Here is a 14988-nt window from a genome sequence, read left to right as displayed (position 1 = left end):
CAAAACTGGATGGAAGAAGATTTAGTGACAACAGACTGAAAGCAGATGGAGAGGAAGTTAAGTACTCAGGTAAATTGTTGTTTTTTAACTGTATTTAAATGCTCTCTCCTTTATTTTTTTCCATTTGTGTTATTTATTTTATTGTCTTATTATCTTTAATTGTATGTGGTATGTTTTAATCTCTTTTAACTTTTGTTCTGTAGGTATATATATTTTTTTCCACCATTTTAGTTATGTATTTTTATCTTGTATTATATGACAGCCTGCTGTGTTTTGTCTTGTTTTTAACTTTTCAGTTAACACACTTTTAGATCTTTCACTTTCCAGGCCTCCAAATAATGAGTTTAATGTAGTTGTTAAAGGTGCATTATGTAATAAACATAAAGCAACTGGCCATAAAATCCTCCTAATATGTCACAGAGACTCAGGAATAATGTTCATATAACAAACTGAACTCACCAACAACAACAGTACAGCCAAAATATTTGTATTAAAAAAAATATTTTGCAGACTGCAAATCATATTTATGTTTTGAAATCATGTTTTGGCATGTGGCGCCACCTACCTGCCGTCTACCAATCATTGCAGTCAGTAGATTCTCAGCTGCTGAACAACCACGGGTTGCCAGTTACGTCAGAAAACGAAACCTAAAAGACCTCGGTATTTTGAATTTGAATGTAGTAACTGTTTTTGGCCACATTCTTACATATGGCACCTTTAATAATTGGGTTTTTTATGAGTATGTGTGTAGCTATAATCCAGATGCTGTTATTGATGCGGTCAAATTTGACCCACTGCAAAACCCTGCAGAACTGGCACACATCAGTCAGAATTAATAATCAATGTATACATGTTAGTAAGACGTCTTTAGATTATTATAGAGTGGTGTAGACTTGAAAACATGCATCACACCTTCACTGTTATGCATCTCATTTTAAAGCTCCTTAATAGAAATGTTAATGGGAAGTGGTTTTTTACAACATTGTGAAAACACGGTGAAAATCCTGCCTGTCATTGACTCGTGGTGTCCACAGGAGGAGGTGAAGTTTGGTGGAGCAGCCATGTCCCTGCCCACAGACCTGAGCTACCTCCAGGACAGCGGGGGAGCTGACCGAGAGGCGGCGCTGGCGACGCTGGAAAAACAGCTGATCTGTCCGATCTGCCTGGAGCTGTTCAACAAGCCTGTGGTCATCCTACCCTGTCAACACAATCTGTGCAGGAAGTGTGCCAATGAGCTCTATCAGGTGTGTGTATGTGTGCGTGTGAGTGAGTGTGTGTGTTTTCTGGCATACAAATTGATCTTGTCAGGGTCAGTATAGTCCTCATGGAGACCGAAATCTGGCCCTAATGAAGAAGAACCTTAGGTTAGGCTGGTTGTAATTAAGGTTAGTCTCCAGGAAATGAATGTAAGTCAATGCAAAGTCTACTGAAGACATGGAAACCAGACAGTGTGTGTCCAGTGGATTATCAGTGTCTAAAATGGGATGTGTGGATGTTAAACTGGTTCGATCACTGACATGATAATCCACTGACCTATATTCACTGCCATTGTTCAGACTGTGTGAGTGTCTTTTTGCATAGTTGTGAGGGCACATTTGTTCCTGGCCCCCCGAACAAATTATTTAGAGTCAGACTTATATTTAAGTTGAGATAAAAAGGGTTAGGATGTTAAGGTTAGCGTAAGGGGATTTTTTCAACTGATTTAAATTGCTCTGCCATAAAAAAATGAGAGTGTTAGAGTCACACACAGTCCTGCACTATTTAAGATCGGTGGCCTGTTTGCTCAGGACACATGGCAAAGTAGCGGTTAGCAACGTTGCTTTGCAGCATAACGACCCGGGTTTCAAGACCCGGTTGGAACAAGGACCTTTCTGTATGGAGTTTGTATGTCTACGTGGTTTTCTCCAGGTTCTACTCTTTCCTCCCACAGTCCAAAAACATACAGAGGTTGACTGGATACTCTAATTTGCCCATAGGTGTGAGTGTGAGAGTAAACGATTGTTTGTCTCTATGTGATGGACTGGCGGCCTTTCGCTCTATGTCAGCTGGGATGGTCACCAGCAGCCCCGCAACCCTCATGTGGAGGATAAAGCAGTAGATGATGAATGAATGGATGAATGGACCTCTGTGCTGGCACTGGAGTTCCCAACCTGTAAATACCGGTAATGGGTGTTAATCAGGCTTTCACGTATGAATCAAGAAAAACATCAACAATCTCCAATAACATTCATCAGCAGAGACTGACGACAACACAGACCTTTCCACTCAGAACAGAAAACAAGTGTGTGTATATATAGATGTATATATACGTTTCTTCATATGTGCTTTTACATGTGTGTGGTATGTGATACAGAAACCAAATAGACTCGGTGCTGCTCGTGTTCTGCTCTTGACCTTTTGACAGCACTGTGAAACACACACACACACACACGCACACACACGCGCACACACATTCTTGTACTTGCTGCATACTGAGGACCTGGTAAAAGAGCTGACAAAGTGAGGACCAGCATTTCCACTTTATAAATCAACACAATTACAAATATCTACTTATATATAAAATTTGACCCAAAATTTTTGGTCCAAAGTTTAAAAAAAAAAATTGGACCCAAAATGTTTGGTCCAAAATTTGAAAAAAAATTTGACGCAAAATGTTTGGTCCAACATTTGAAAAAAAAAAAATTGGACCCAAAATGTTTGGTCCAAAATTTGAAAAAAAATTGGACCCAAAATGTTTGGTCAAAAATTTGACAAAAAAAATTGATGCACAATTTTTGGTCAAAAGTTTGAAAAAAAAAATTGGACCCAAAATGTTTGGTCCAAAATTTGAAAAAAAATTTGACGCAAAATTTTTGGTCCAACATTTGAAAAAAAAAAAATTGGACCCAAAATGTTTGGTCCAAAATTTGAAAAAAAATTTGACAAAAAAATTGGACCCAAAATGTTTGGTCAAAAATTTGACAAAAAAATTTGACGCACAATTTTTGGTCAAAAATTTGAAAAAGAAAATTGGACCCAAAATGTTTGGTCCAAAATTTGAAAAGAAATTTGACCAAAAAATTTGACCCAAAATGTTTAGTCAAAAATTTGACCAAAAAATTTGACGCACAACTTTTGGTCCAAAATTTGAAAAAAAAAATTGGACCCAAAATGTTTGGTCCAAAATTTGACAAAAAATTAGACGCAAATTTGACACACACGTCTGCAATAAATACGGTGCAATAAAAATATTTAGCTCTTAGCTGATCACTCACTGTGACCCCACACTATATCTCTCCAAGCCACAACACAATTGTTTAATTGAATTTTTATGCCAGTGCTTTGAGTCAAAGCTGACAAACAACAGCACATTTGATAGCAGTCGTCATGTTATTTTGTTGTTTTCGTGAGTTGCATTTCTTTTGGCTGGGCTGAGTAACTTCCCCGAACCCCCACTTGTTAAACCCATGACAACAACATGACTTGATGCTGCCTCATGCCAAGAAATAGTGCAAGTGTTTAATGCTAATCATGTGCCAGTGATGTTGAAACGTGTTTTCATTGACCGTGTAATACACCTCGTTACAACCACACCGATCATGTGTAGAACTCATAGAACTAATATATCCATCCATCCATCCATCCATCTATCCATCCATCTATCCAGTAGCTGGTAGCAAATATTCATTACCCATTTTAAGACTTTTTTTTAAAAGTTGCAGGAGCCACTTTTGAATTGGAGGTTTATAAAAAGTCTAAAGCTGAACCAGAACACACTGTAAAGCAGGTCTCCCTGAGTCAGTGTTTGTCTGTGTCTTCCCAGCTGGGATCCCTCAGTCAGGCCCAGCAGCAGCTGAGGCTTATTAAAGCCACTATTTCGGGATGTTTTCCCCCTTTAAACCTCCATATGTCTCATCTGCTCATTATTTCCTTTCTTCACTTGTGTATCTGTCTCTCTGCTCTCAATTCTCTAATCGTTTCCCCCCTCCGTACTTGTTGTGGTTCTGTTTTTTTGACCCAGTATTGTACTATTTTGGGAAATGGTCATATGAACTCGAGAAGAGAATTGATGGCAGTCATAAACTCTGAGCTTTAAAGACGCCATCTGTAAGAACTCAAATTCAAAATGCCGAGGTCTTTTAAATTTCGTTTTCTCCGACAGTGTAGCTCAGACGTAACTGGCAACCCGTGTTTGCTCGGCAGCTGAGAATCTACTGACTGCAATGATTGGTAGACGGCGGTAGGTGGCGCCATGCCAAAACATGATTTCAAAACATAAACATGATTTGCAGTTTGCAAAATATTTTTTTTTAATGCAAATATTTTGTCTGTACTGTTGTTGTTGGTGAGTTCACTTTGTTATATGAACATTATTCCTGAGTCTCTGTGACATATTAGGAGGATTTTATGGCCAGTTGCTTTAGATTTATTACATAGTGCACCTTTAAAAACATTTTGAGGCCCAAGGTCATTGTATAGGGATGGTAATTTGATGGCAGAATGAAATATATAGGTACAGTGAGGAGGTTTAGCTTAAAGGCTAGCTAGCTAGCTAGTTACACAGCACATTACAGTGACGATAACTGCCACAAATCCCACTTTTCATGCAGAGTAGAAGAATTCAACTATCTTACTTCACTTGAAGCCAGAAATTACTTTAAAAATTACTTTACGTGTGTTAAAATTGAACAAAAAGCATAGTACATGCTAGCTTGTGAATGTTAAAGGTGCTGGTAGATGGTCAGGAGCCCGCCGTATCCATCTGTATACGAAGCTAAGCTAAGCTAGTCTTGCTATTAGCGCCACACTTATCTCACAGGCATTCAATTAAGAAGAACTTTAGCTGGAATAAAATGGTGGCTTGTGTGAGATGAAGTTACTTTACCCAAATACCGACAAATAAAAGTCTAGTTATTTGAGTTAAACACAACGATAAAATGTTGCTATAAAGGGTGGTGAAAGGCGGACACACTGCTTGATGTTTAGACTTGTCATTTGTCGTTTCAATGGCACACAGCACAACAGGAATAACAATTTTTAAAAAGGCAGTATGCACAGTCAGCTTCAATAATCAATATTATAACAGTTTGTAACATTTTCTTGTTGTTGTTGTTGCTTTTTGTCCAGCCCTCACTATTCCAGGCTCGGACCACCATGATGGTGAGCAGTGGTCGTTTCCGATGTCCGTCCTGCAGACAGGAAGTGGTGCTGGATCGCCACGGCGTCTACGGCCTTCAGCGAAACCTTCTGGTGGAGAACATCATTGACACCTACAAGCAGGAAGTCAGCAACGCGAACAACGCGAGGTGAAATGAGACACGGACTAGAGACTTACGTGTAAATACGGGACGATTTTGTGAGGCTGCACTTTGTGGTGCAGGTGTTTTAGTCGCTTTGTCCATTTCCTCCCTCCAGCCCCCTCCCTCTTCCTCCACCTCCACCTCCTGCTCATCTGACGTGTTCCGACCATGAAGGCGAGAAGGTGAACATCTACTGTCTCACCTGTCAGGTTCCCACCTGTTCTCTCTGTAAAGTATTCGGGGATCATCAGTCGTGTCAGGTGGCTCCACTAACAGACATCTACCAGCAGAAGAAGGTAATGTAGGTTTTTGTTCACATCTATACACAAAGTTAGAAGTCACATCTTTGTATTGACTCATTCGTTTTTTTTTTCCTGCTATGACAAAGGTGTGCACAGATGCAAGATGTGTACTAACCCTGACTTAAGAGCTCCAGTAGCCCAATCCTAACACCATGTTGGCAGGAAGCCATGCTATTTAAATCCATACATATACTGTATATAACTGGCAGCATATAGACGGATATATATGGAAATCCAAAGGCAATGGATTCCGCTTGTGTAGTCATTTCTTCATATCAGGAATAGAATCCAATGCTTATTAACTTTAACATATCTTGTTTATTTTATATGCTTTCATTGCAATGTCAAAGTGTTCTCCAGGGTAGGATGAGGGAAAAGTTTATCAGGAAGTTGGAAAGTTGATATTTGAATACTACAGGTCTGTAATAATGTCCACTCTGGCTGTTTCCGTAGAAAAACATTATAAGGGTCAGATATATTTAGGTTGAAACTGGCACTGGGAACATTTTCCTGCCAACATGGCGGTGTGTAAATAATCGGTGTCACGTGATGTTTGGACCTCTATGACTCTCTAAAACCCGATGTTCATTGGAACTGTTTAATGACTAATCAAGTTCATTTTGTTTTATATTTCTCAGGATGAGTTGAACAAAGAAGTTAGTTCTGTGGCGGCAAATAATGATAAAATCCAAACTTTGATCAACGAGCTGGAGGAGACCATCAGAAAAATAGAGGTGTGTGTGTGTGTGTGTGTGTGTGTGTGTTCTTGTACTTGCGCCATACTGAGGACCAGTGAGGGTTTTTAACCAACAAAGTGAGGACATTTTTACGGAGTGAGGACATTTTGGTCGGTCCTCACTTTGTTTTCATTTAAATCACTTCCTTAGGTTGCTATAACATGCTATATTGTTTGTCAAAAAAAAAAAAAATTCAAATTTTGGACGACATAGTATATAGTATGACTTTTTTTGTCAAATTTTGACCAAAAATGTTGCGTCAATTTTTTTTTCAAATTTTGGACCAAACATTTTGGGTCCAATTTTTTTTTTCAAATTTTGGACCAAAAATTTTGCATACATTTTTTTTTCAAATGTTGGACCAAAAATTTTGGGTCAATTTTTTTTCAAATTTTGGATTACAGTATAGTATGACGTTTTTGTCAAATTTTGGGTCAATTTTTTTTTTCAAATTTTGGACCAAACATTTTGGGTCAAATTTTATATATAAGTAGATATTTGTAATTGTGTTGATTTATAAAGTGGAAATGCTGGTCCTCACTTTGTCAGCTCTTTTACCCGGTCCTCAGTATGCAGCAAGTACAAGAATGTGTGTGTGTGTGTGTGTGTGTGTGTGTGTGTGTGTGTTCTTCAGTATTTCCTGAGTGATGTCAATGCTCTTCACTGTGCTCTTCCTCCCCAGGAGAATTCTAAGTCACAGAAACAGAGTGTGTGTGATCAGTTCACCCAAATGATGTCTGTCCTGGGGGAGAGACACAAGGTGAGGTTTGCTTCTTCTCTTGAAAAAATGTATTTCAGTTTCTCAAATGTGAATATTTTCAGGGTTTATTTGCTCTTCCATGACAGTAAAATAAATATCTTTGGTTCGTCATCATTTTGAGTTTCGGGGAAACACATTTCGGCATTTTTCACAGAGAACCAAAGGAGTAAATATAAATGCAACTTGTTTTTGCATCATCGCCTCGAAGGCGATGGCACAGCAGATCACCTCTGAGCAGGAGGAGAAGACAGGTCACACTCGGGCGTTGATGCGTCGCTATGGAGACAGTGTGGAGACCAATGCTAAACTGATGGAGAAAGCAGGAAGCAGCATGGAGGAGCTGGACACGGCTGATTTTGTCCAGGTGGGTATTGACCTCTTTGTTTCCACACACAGATGAAGGCAATGGTGTGTGTTTCTTAATGCTTAAAGCCCCAAAAAATAGATGATAAAACCTTTTATGCCAAAGCCTTTTATGGCATAAAGTGTTGATTTGTTTGTAGTTGTTCTTTAAGTAGATAAATGTAAATACCCCCCCCAAAAAATGTAATGGATTCTTCTCGTTAAGTTTGGTGGAAATTAGCAAAATAGTTTTGGGTCGTCCTGTAACAAAGAGGCACAAGATAAAACATGCGAGAAGTTGCATCATGGGAAGTGTAGTATCCAATGAAATATTTTGTGTTTCATCTTTGTTTGCTCCAGCCTGTATGTGTTACATATTTCCTGATGTTTCAATTAAAGCAACATAATCTAGTGTCTGAATTTGTCCCTTTGTCCGTCCTCCTTCTTTCAGAATTCTAGGGAGCTCATCGCAAAGTGAGTATTTTCTTTTTTTTGTTATTATTATTTGTAATTAAATCATGCACAAGCTTGACTTTTTTGTAGACCCCAGAGCAAAATTATTGATCAAAACCAACTGTATGCATTGACTTTTCTGTGTCCCTTCGTCATCATCGCCACCACCATCTCTGTCTTATTTTCCTCCTTTTCCTCACGTCCGTCATTACTCTCTGTGCTTTGTTTTTTTCCATTGTTCCCTGGCCTCAGAGTGACTGCTGCGACCAGCTCCTGCCCGACTGAGAAGCTGAATCCAGGTTATGAGAATCTGAGTCCCTACGTACATAATTTCAGCAGACAGGAAAGGGCTCTGAAGAGCATTGACTTTATCAAAGGTAAGAAAAAGAGACTGTGAGATTAATATCAATAACAACAAAGCTACTTAACTGCAAAACAAAATAGGGAGAGAGAAAGTTAGATGAATTAAATGCTTGGTGTGTGTTTATAAAGACTGAACCATTAACTGCCAGGCGCAGCAGATGAAATACTCATCAGGTAATCTTATCTCTTCAGTTTTTAATTTCAGCTCTGGAATGAGTCCGACCCCATAAATAGGTGATCACTGCAGGAGTGAAGAGCCACCGAGGAAAGCTGCTCTCTACCCAAATACACCAATAATAATAATAATTATAATCAAAATATTACAAGCTAGGGGTTGAACTGATCAGCGCCAATGACCTCTCACATGATCTCATATCTATCCCAGCTGGCATTGGGCGAAAGGCAAAGTACAACCTGGACAGATCACCAGTCCATCACAGGTCAATTTCGAGTGTCCAGTTAACCTAATCCCCAAAGCCCCTGCACACACAGAAACCAGGCTCTGATCCAGTAATCTCCTTGCAGTGAGGCTAATAATTTACCTCAGATCTCATTTTGTGTTTCCATTGATTATTCATTGAGTGTTTTCTGCCTGTGTTTTCTGATTTGTGACTCATTTAATGAGGTCTGGCTCTGGGATTCATTGCTCCAGCGCTGATGCAAAGTGCTGGTGAGGTCTGTAATATCGTGAGGTCTTGGTAAAGAGATTGTTTGTATTATTTATTTTATGATTATGATTGTTTTTTGCCATATAAGTACAATTTAATTGATCTGTGGTTGTCCGTTACCACCTTTGCTGCAAGGCTGCACATTTCATAATTTTCCACATATTATGGAAAACAACTGTTTGTCCCATTTAAAACAGATCTTTTTTGATATGTTTAAATGTGGGATTAACTTAATACCAGGGATCAATATAACATTATACATATATGATATAATAATATATAATAAATATGTACTTCATGAAACACATCAAGGCTGATAAATGAGACCAGAAACATTTATTGCTGTTAAAGTTTAGTTGTATTTCTGTTGCACAATAATGACGTAAAGCTCCAGTGTGTTTCTCCCCCTTCTCTAAAATTAAATTTCCACTTCTGAAGCTGTCTTACTTTACTTGCGCCGTGAGCTTCTTCCACTTTGTCTGCTCAGGTGTAACATAAAATCTGTCAGTGCAGGAATATCATTAGACAACAAGTATACAGTATTATGCTAACTCAGCATTGTGTGAATTCATTGGACAATGGTTTGAATGTATATCTCTTTGTATTTAATTTAAAGTCACACAGTGCATCTTTAAACATAATTTGCAGAAAAAAAAAAAGCACACACATTTTGTTGTCTCTCTTCAGTTGTAGAGGAGGTTTCTGAAGAACCAGTGGCGTCAGAGCCAGAAGAACCCAGTGAACCCTCTGCCCACAACACCGAACCAGAACCAGAGCGCCACCAGGAAAGCTCCACACAGAACCTGGGATCTGATGCAGAACCTGTTACAGAGACAATCCCAACAGTGGTGTCGCCACCAGAGGAACCACCTCCAGTCCTGAGTCCACCTGGTCCGCAGCTCCTCAGAGACTCTGTGGAAGCTGCAGGGGCAGGTCTGCAGCTAGAGACTGAAGAAGCAGACACGAACGATGAAAGATCGGATTGGATTGCGAAGGAGGATGAGGAGGAGGAGGAGGCGGAGAGAATCGATGAGGCAGTTCCTTACCCTGTCAAAGAAAACATCTGTGAACAGCAGGAGGGAATGAGCACACAACAGGTAGAGTACACATCATCTGAAGTAAAAAAAAACTTCATTCAGTGTTGATTTACCTGCCTCACTATTTTTTTCATATCGAAAAAATCTCTATAATGATAAAGAAAGTTAAGTTCGAATGCCATAGTAAATACAATGAAAATGTTAAATTTCAGTTTCTAAAATCTGTTGTTTTGAGTTGGTGATGAAAAAAATGTTTCTTTCTTTGTGGTAAAAGGTTATAATATGCAAAGAATATTATATAAATAGAATTAATATAGTTATAATATAGAAAAATAGGAAGGGGTATACTGTACTTTCTGAATGCAGTTTACAGGATATTGCCCACCTTCATTTTTCTTAATCATATTATATGTTCAAGTTATTCTGACATTCGTTCATTTATTCCATCTGATGCTGTTACATGTTTAAAACCACTTCCTCTACAGCTTTCTGTCCTTCAGATTCTCAGAGATTAAAAGGACCACTCAGCCCATTAACTACCATCTGTCTGTGCAGTTATCACATCAGCACACAATAAGATCATGAGATTCTGTGAGTGATTTCACAGAGAGACTCTGATCCTGTTTTCAGCAAAGCTAGAGACAGGGAAAGATAAGGAAGTTTAAGGAGGAATGTCTGAAATAAAAAAGAAAACAAAAGAATATAACTCAGTTTAAAATGAGTTTGGATTGTGAAAATGGTGAATAATAGTTAATGGGCTGAAACAAGGAAAAAAAAAACTCTAAATGCTCCTTTATCTGTCTTCCTTCATGTATCAGTGTGTGGGGGGAGGGGCTGAAAGTGGAGCGATTGATTGGACGGCACAGGGACAGACAGAAGGGAAACTCGATGTGGACGAAGAAGGAGAAATCCTGCAGCTGAAGGAGGAAACAGGTCCTCTGTTTTACCCCAGCTGGTACAAACATGAGGCAGTAGCTGAGGTCAAACTGGAGGTCAGGAACCAGACTGAGGCTCGTGATGCAGTGTTCGACCTCCAGGTCCAACCACCACTGGGTCACAATTCCCAGCTCCTGTCTGAATCATCCCAGACTCAGATCCGGGACCAGGACCACACAGAGAACCCATCCCCAAATCTGCCTCCTCTTTGTGAATCCCAGCCTCAAACCTATGAGATTCCTGACAACAGTGCGTTTATATCAGTTCCCCAAGGGCAGCAAACAGCAGGAGATGGTGATGCAATTGAAAAGGGAGACGTGCAAGACCACATGTGCCACTCTGGCACTGTGGAAGGTAGTTTTGGTCTTGGAGATGGTAGTTTAGATGTTTCTTCTGGTAATGATGACACTACATTGTCCACACAGCCAAATGAGCCTAGTTCTGATATGGATAAGGGCAAATTTGAGCTCAGAGGTAGAAGTGTGGAGGATCCAGAAGAGAAAGAAGACAGTTTAGGTCTTAACATTGTTTCAGAACTGAAAGAAAAGCGGCTAGGAGATGAATTGAAAGTAATTGATGAAGGAAGTGAGATGTCGAGAGAGGAGTGGGACATTCCTGCTAAGACAGAGGAAAGCTCTAAAGTGAAAAATGAAGGAGGAGTGCATCACAGCGGGGAGAGTAAGAATAACGCGATGGAAAACCCAGGTGCAGAGTTTGAGCTCGATAGTTCAGCGTTTGCAGAAAATGAACATGCGGACGAGGAGAACCACAAAGAGCCTGGAGACTTTAAAGCCAGAGCGGACGCGCGCGTTGCTGAGAGCAAAGAGAAAATAACCACCCGTGTTTTCCTCCAGGTCAGTGCCTCACGTCTGATTTTATCATCACCATCATCTTCATCGTCGCCGTTGTCGCCGCAATGGCCGACCAGGCTCTTGCACTGTTCACCCACCTGTTGATGTGTTCACACATCCACAAACGTGGTTGTTTTTCTGTCCATGTCACTTCTCGCAACTTGGCTGCAACTGCCACCACTTCTGTCTTCCAGGTGTCTGTGTCTAATTTAAAAAAAAAACCCAACATATTCAGATTCTTCTGATTCTCACCCAGTTAAACAATATTCTTCAGAACATTGTGGGAGACTTAAAATACACAATTGACCACTGTAACACATTGACTACTGTCTCTCACATTCTTATATAGTTAGTGTGTAATGTTATAGCTGTGTTTTGGACCAACCACAATGTTTTGGACTTTTTTCCAATATCGAACCACAAACTCATCATTTAGATGAAGTAATAAACACCAAATTAGACAGACAGACCATCACTTGTCTTTCCCATCTCTTCCTTCACTTCGATTACTTCCATCAATCACCATCATATCCCTTCACGATCATCTCCGCCATTTCTTTCTGCCGCCTCTCCTCCGTGTTTACCATCTCCTCCCTCTCTGTTTCCATCCCTCCACCTTTCTCCAGGCTGTCACTCTGTTCTTCTACCTGTTGGCCTTCCTGGTCATCCTGCAGAGGGTGTGGGCTTACATCGGCTGCTTCATTTGCACCTAACACCAGCAGGATACACCTCCATCCCCACTGCTGCACAGCTCAGGTACACATGCATATCTGCTCCACCAGGGGGTGCTCTTTTTAAGACTAAGATATTATTTTCAAAATTAGCCTGCGGAGTTAGGAAAAATGTTGAGAAAGACAGTGATAAACACAGGAGTTATTGGCCAGTGTGATGTTACTCATTTCAGGTGAAATTTCTATTTTGCAGCATCTGTATTTTATCAGTGGATGGAACTGATGGAACTTTTTATTTAAAAAAAAAATCATAAAATCATATTTTGTCCAACTTCAGCAATGACAAGTGTTTTTTTTTGTGTGTGCACTTTGTCTCTGCTGACACCTTGTGTTGACACTGTGTAATTACAGTTCAGAACCAGTCAAGTCTGTTTATGAGCAGCTTTATTTTCATCCATCCATCTTCTACCACTTTATCCTCCACACGAGGATCACTAGGGCTTTACTTTAAAAATATAAAATGATTTTTGCCGTTTTATTCTCCGGCAACACGTTCAATTTATGATGATTACGTGTCCATGGAAACCATGTAAATATCCACTGCTTTTACCTGCACCTTCTCACATTGCTGCATAACATGAAGAGCTATATTATAATATAATATTATTATATTATATATTTCATCTTGTTGTCTCAAGTGTAGTTTTATCTCTTTGTGGTCGTTTCTCTTGTTTTGTGCATTTTCTTTGATATATTCAGTGTCTTTGTGGTTGGTTTCTGTTTCTTTGTCGTTATTTTTTAAGGTTTTTGTGGTAGTTTTATTCCATATTAAGCTGTAGTCCTTTTTGCAGTTTTGCATTTCTGCATGGAGTTTGCATGTTCCTTGTTGCCATGCTTGTGTCTCCTTTTATTCTGTCAATCTCAAGATGAGGAGTTTATAGTTTGATATGCTTCTGCAGCCACTTCATACAGATGCCAACGGTTATACTCTCACATCAATCGGCCAGGAGCAAAATTAACCTCTTTACCGAAATATGTGTATCCCTGTTGACATTGAGCTGTGGACATTCACTTAACATTATCTGCTGTGTCTCTTTGCTTCAGCCGGAGACTGAGACCAGGTGCACTCCCATCTCTTCCTCTTCTTCATCCTCCTTCCACATCAATGAGGCTCCTCATCGACCCAGATTCTGCTTCTCCTGGTTAAACCCCCTCAACAAGAAGTAGAGGAAAGAGAGTCGAGCCAGGAAATGAAATTTTGCTGAAGTCATGAAGAGGCATTTCAGTTTTTAGTGGCCCAGTGTTGCTCTGAGACTGAAAACATACTTGGATAAAGCTCTTTCTGAGTCCCTGTACTTTTATGATAACAGGTTTGATCTAAATATTTGTCCAGTATAAAATACATGAGCACATCTATTTTTTTTTTTTTTTTGCAGTTTCTTTAGCAGAATAGCAATGCTAAAGTAATAATTATTACAGTGTAGAACGTAACAACAGTATTGCAAACAGTGAAAATAAAAAAGTAGAAGGAAGCAGCAAGTATTGTGGGATATAAAATAATGAGTTTTAGTACACATAGAGGCAGCATTTTAACATCAAGAATAATAATAATAATAATTATAATAATAATTCTAAGAAGAAGAAATATCAACCATCTTGTTGTGACTGATTGTGTCGAACTCTAACTTTTATCTATTTAGAAATAAACACAAGAACTGATTTCAATCAGAAGCGATTACATGTCGGTAAACAGCTTTTTTTTTTTATTGCTGATGTGTTGTCAAAGACGCAGTCCACATCAGAAATAAGATTTTTTGGAACGGTGGGAAGCAGTTTGAAGTGGTGATGTTGGACAACAGATGTATTTCATTGTGGCAAGCGGTGTTACCGTAAATGCTTTTGTTTTCCCTTTTATTAAAAGATCTGTTTACACTGTGTGTGTGTGAGAGAGAGAGATAAAGCACTTTTTATGTGATGCCACAGTCACTGGTTTTATTTGATATATTATTAGATTAAATAAATTTGACTTTAGTCACTGAAGTCACAGAAATGTTTGTGTTTTTTTCTCTATTATGTTCAAAGTATCAACTTTGAACATAATATGATTTTTTACCATTATATCAGTCATGGCTAAGCATCAGAGAAGTCTATTATCATATTAGGAGCTGTGTAAGCTCCCTGGTGGCCGCCATTTTGGACCACCATGTTTTTACAGACAAACTAATCACATTTTGACAATAAGTGAAGGCCACATTCCAAAAACAATGGAAGGGGAAGGACAACTTCACGAATAATTGCTGCTGTATTTTGCGCACTGTACCTTTAAAGCTGAAAACAAACCACGACACTTGTGCCCCTGTGACGTCACTCCAGCACGCCGGAATGGAGAGTAACGCAACCTTTGAATGTCACTCCTTCAAAATAAAAACACGACATACTTTTAGGGTCCAGATCACAGTTAATGTTTGAAGGTTGAAAGGAAGGAACAATCCATTGAAAGAAGTTCGTCATCTCTAATATAATTAATATTTATTTTATTTTCTGTAGAGTTTAACCCCTTTAAAAGTGAAATTAGTGAAATCGACGTTA

The 14988-nt window shown here is 39.2% G+C and overlaps 1 protein-coding gene across 1 annotated transcript in view; it reads left to right on the top strand.

The window, feature by feature from the left end:
* Positions 1–14433, top strand: part of trim101 (tripartite motif containing 101) — a 15063-nt gene extending 630 nt beyond the window's left edge. Inside the window, exons 1-12 of the mRNA XM_083894513.1 lie at positions 1–69; positions 1035–1244; positions 5107–5285; positions 5395–5575; positions 6220–6315; positions 7001–7078; positions 7287–7442; positions 7872–7894; positions 8126–8250; positions 9592–10001; positions 12355–12484; positions 13504–14433. The exon at positions 1–69 is cut by the window's left edge and continues 630 nt beyond it. Coding sequence (XP_083750639.1) covers positions 46–69; positions 1035–1244; positions 5107–5285; positions 5395–5575; positions 6220–6315; positions 7001–7078; positions 7287–7442; positions 7872–7894; positions 8126–8250; positions 9592–10001; positions 12355–12441 — 1569 coding nt within the window. The 5' untranslated portion in view covers positions 1–45 and the 3' untranslated portion in view covers positions 12442–12484; positions 13504–14433. The remainder of the gene's footprint in view (positions 70–1034; positions 1245–5106; positions 5286–5394; positions 5576–6219; positions 6316–7000; positions 7079–7286; positions 7443–7871; positions 7895–8125; positions 8251–9591; positions 10002–12354; positions 12485–13503) is intronic.
* The last annotated feature ends 555 nt before the right edge of the window (positions 14434–14988 follow it).

The sequence above is a fragment of the Microchirus variegatus genome, assembly GCF_963457635.1.
Source record: "Microchirus variegatus genome assembly, chromosome: 9".
Lineage (NCBI taxonomy): Eukaryota > Metazoa > Chordata > Actinopteri > Pleuronectiformes > Soleidae > Microchirus > Microchirus variegatus.
The sequence above is the reverse complement of the archived record's forward strand: the minus strand, read 5'-3'. Positions and strand labels throughout refer to the sequence as shown.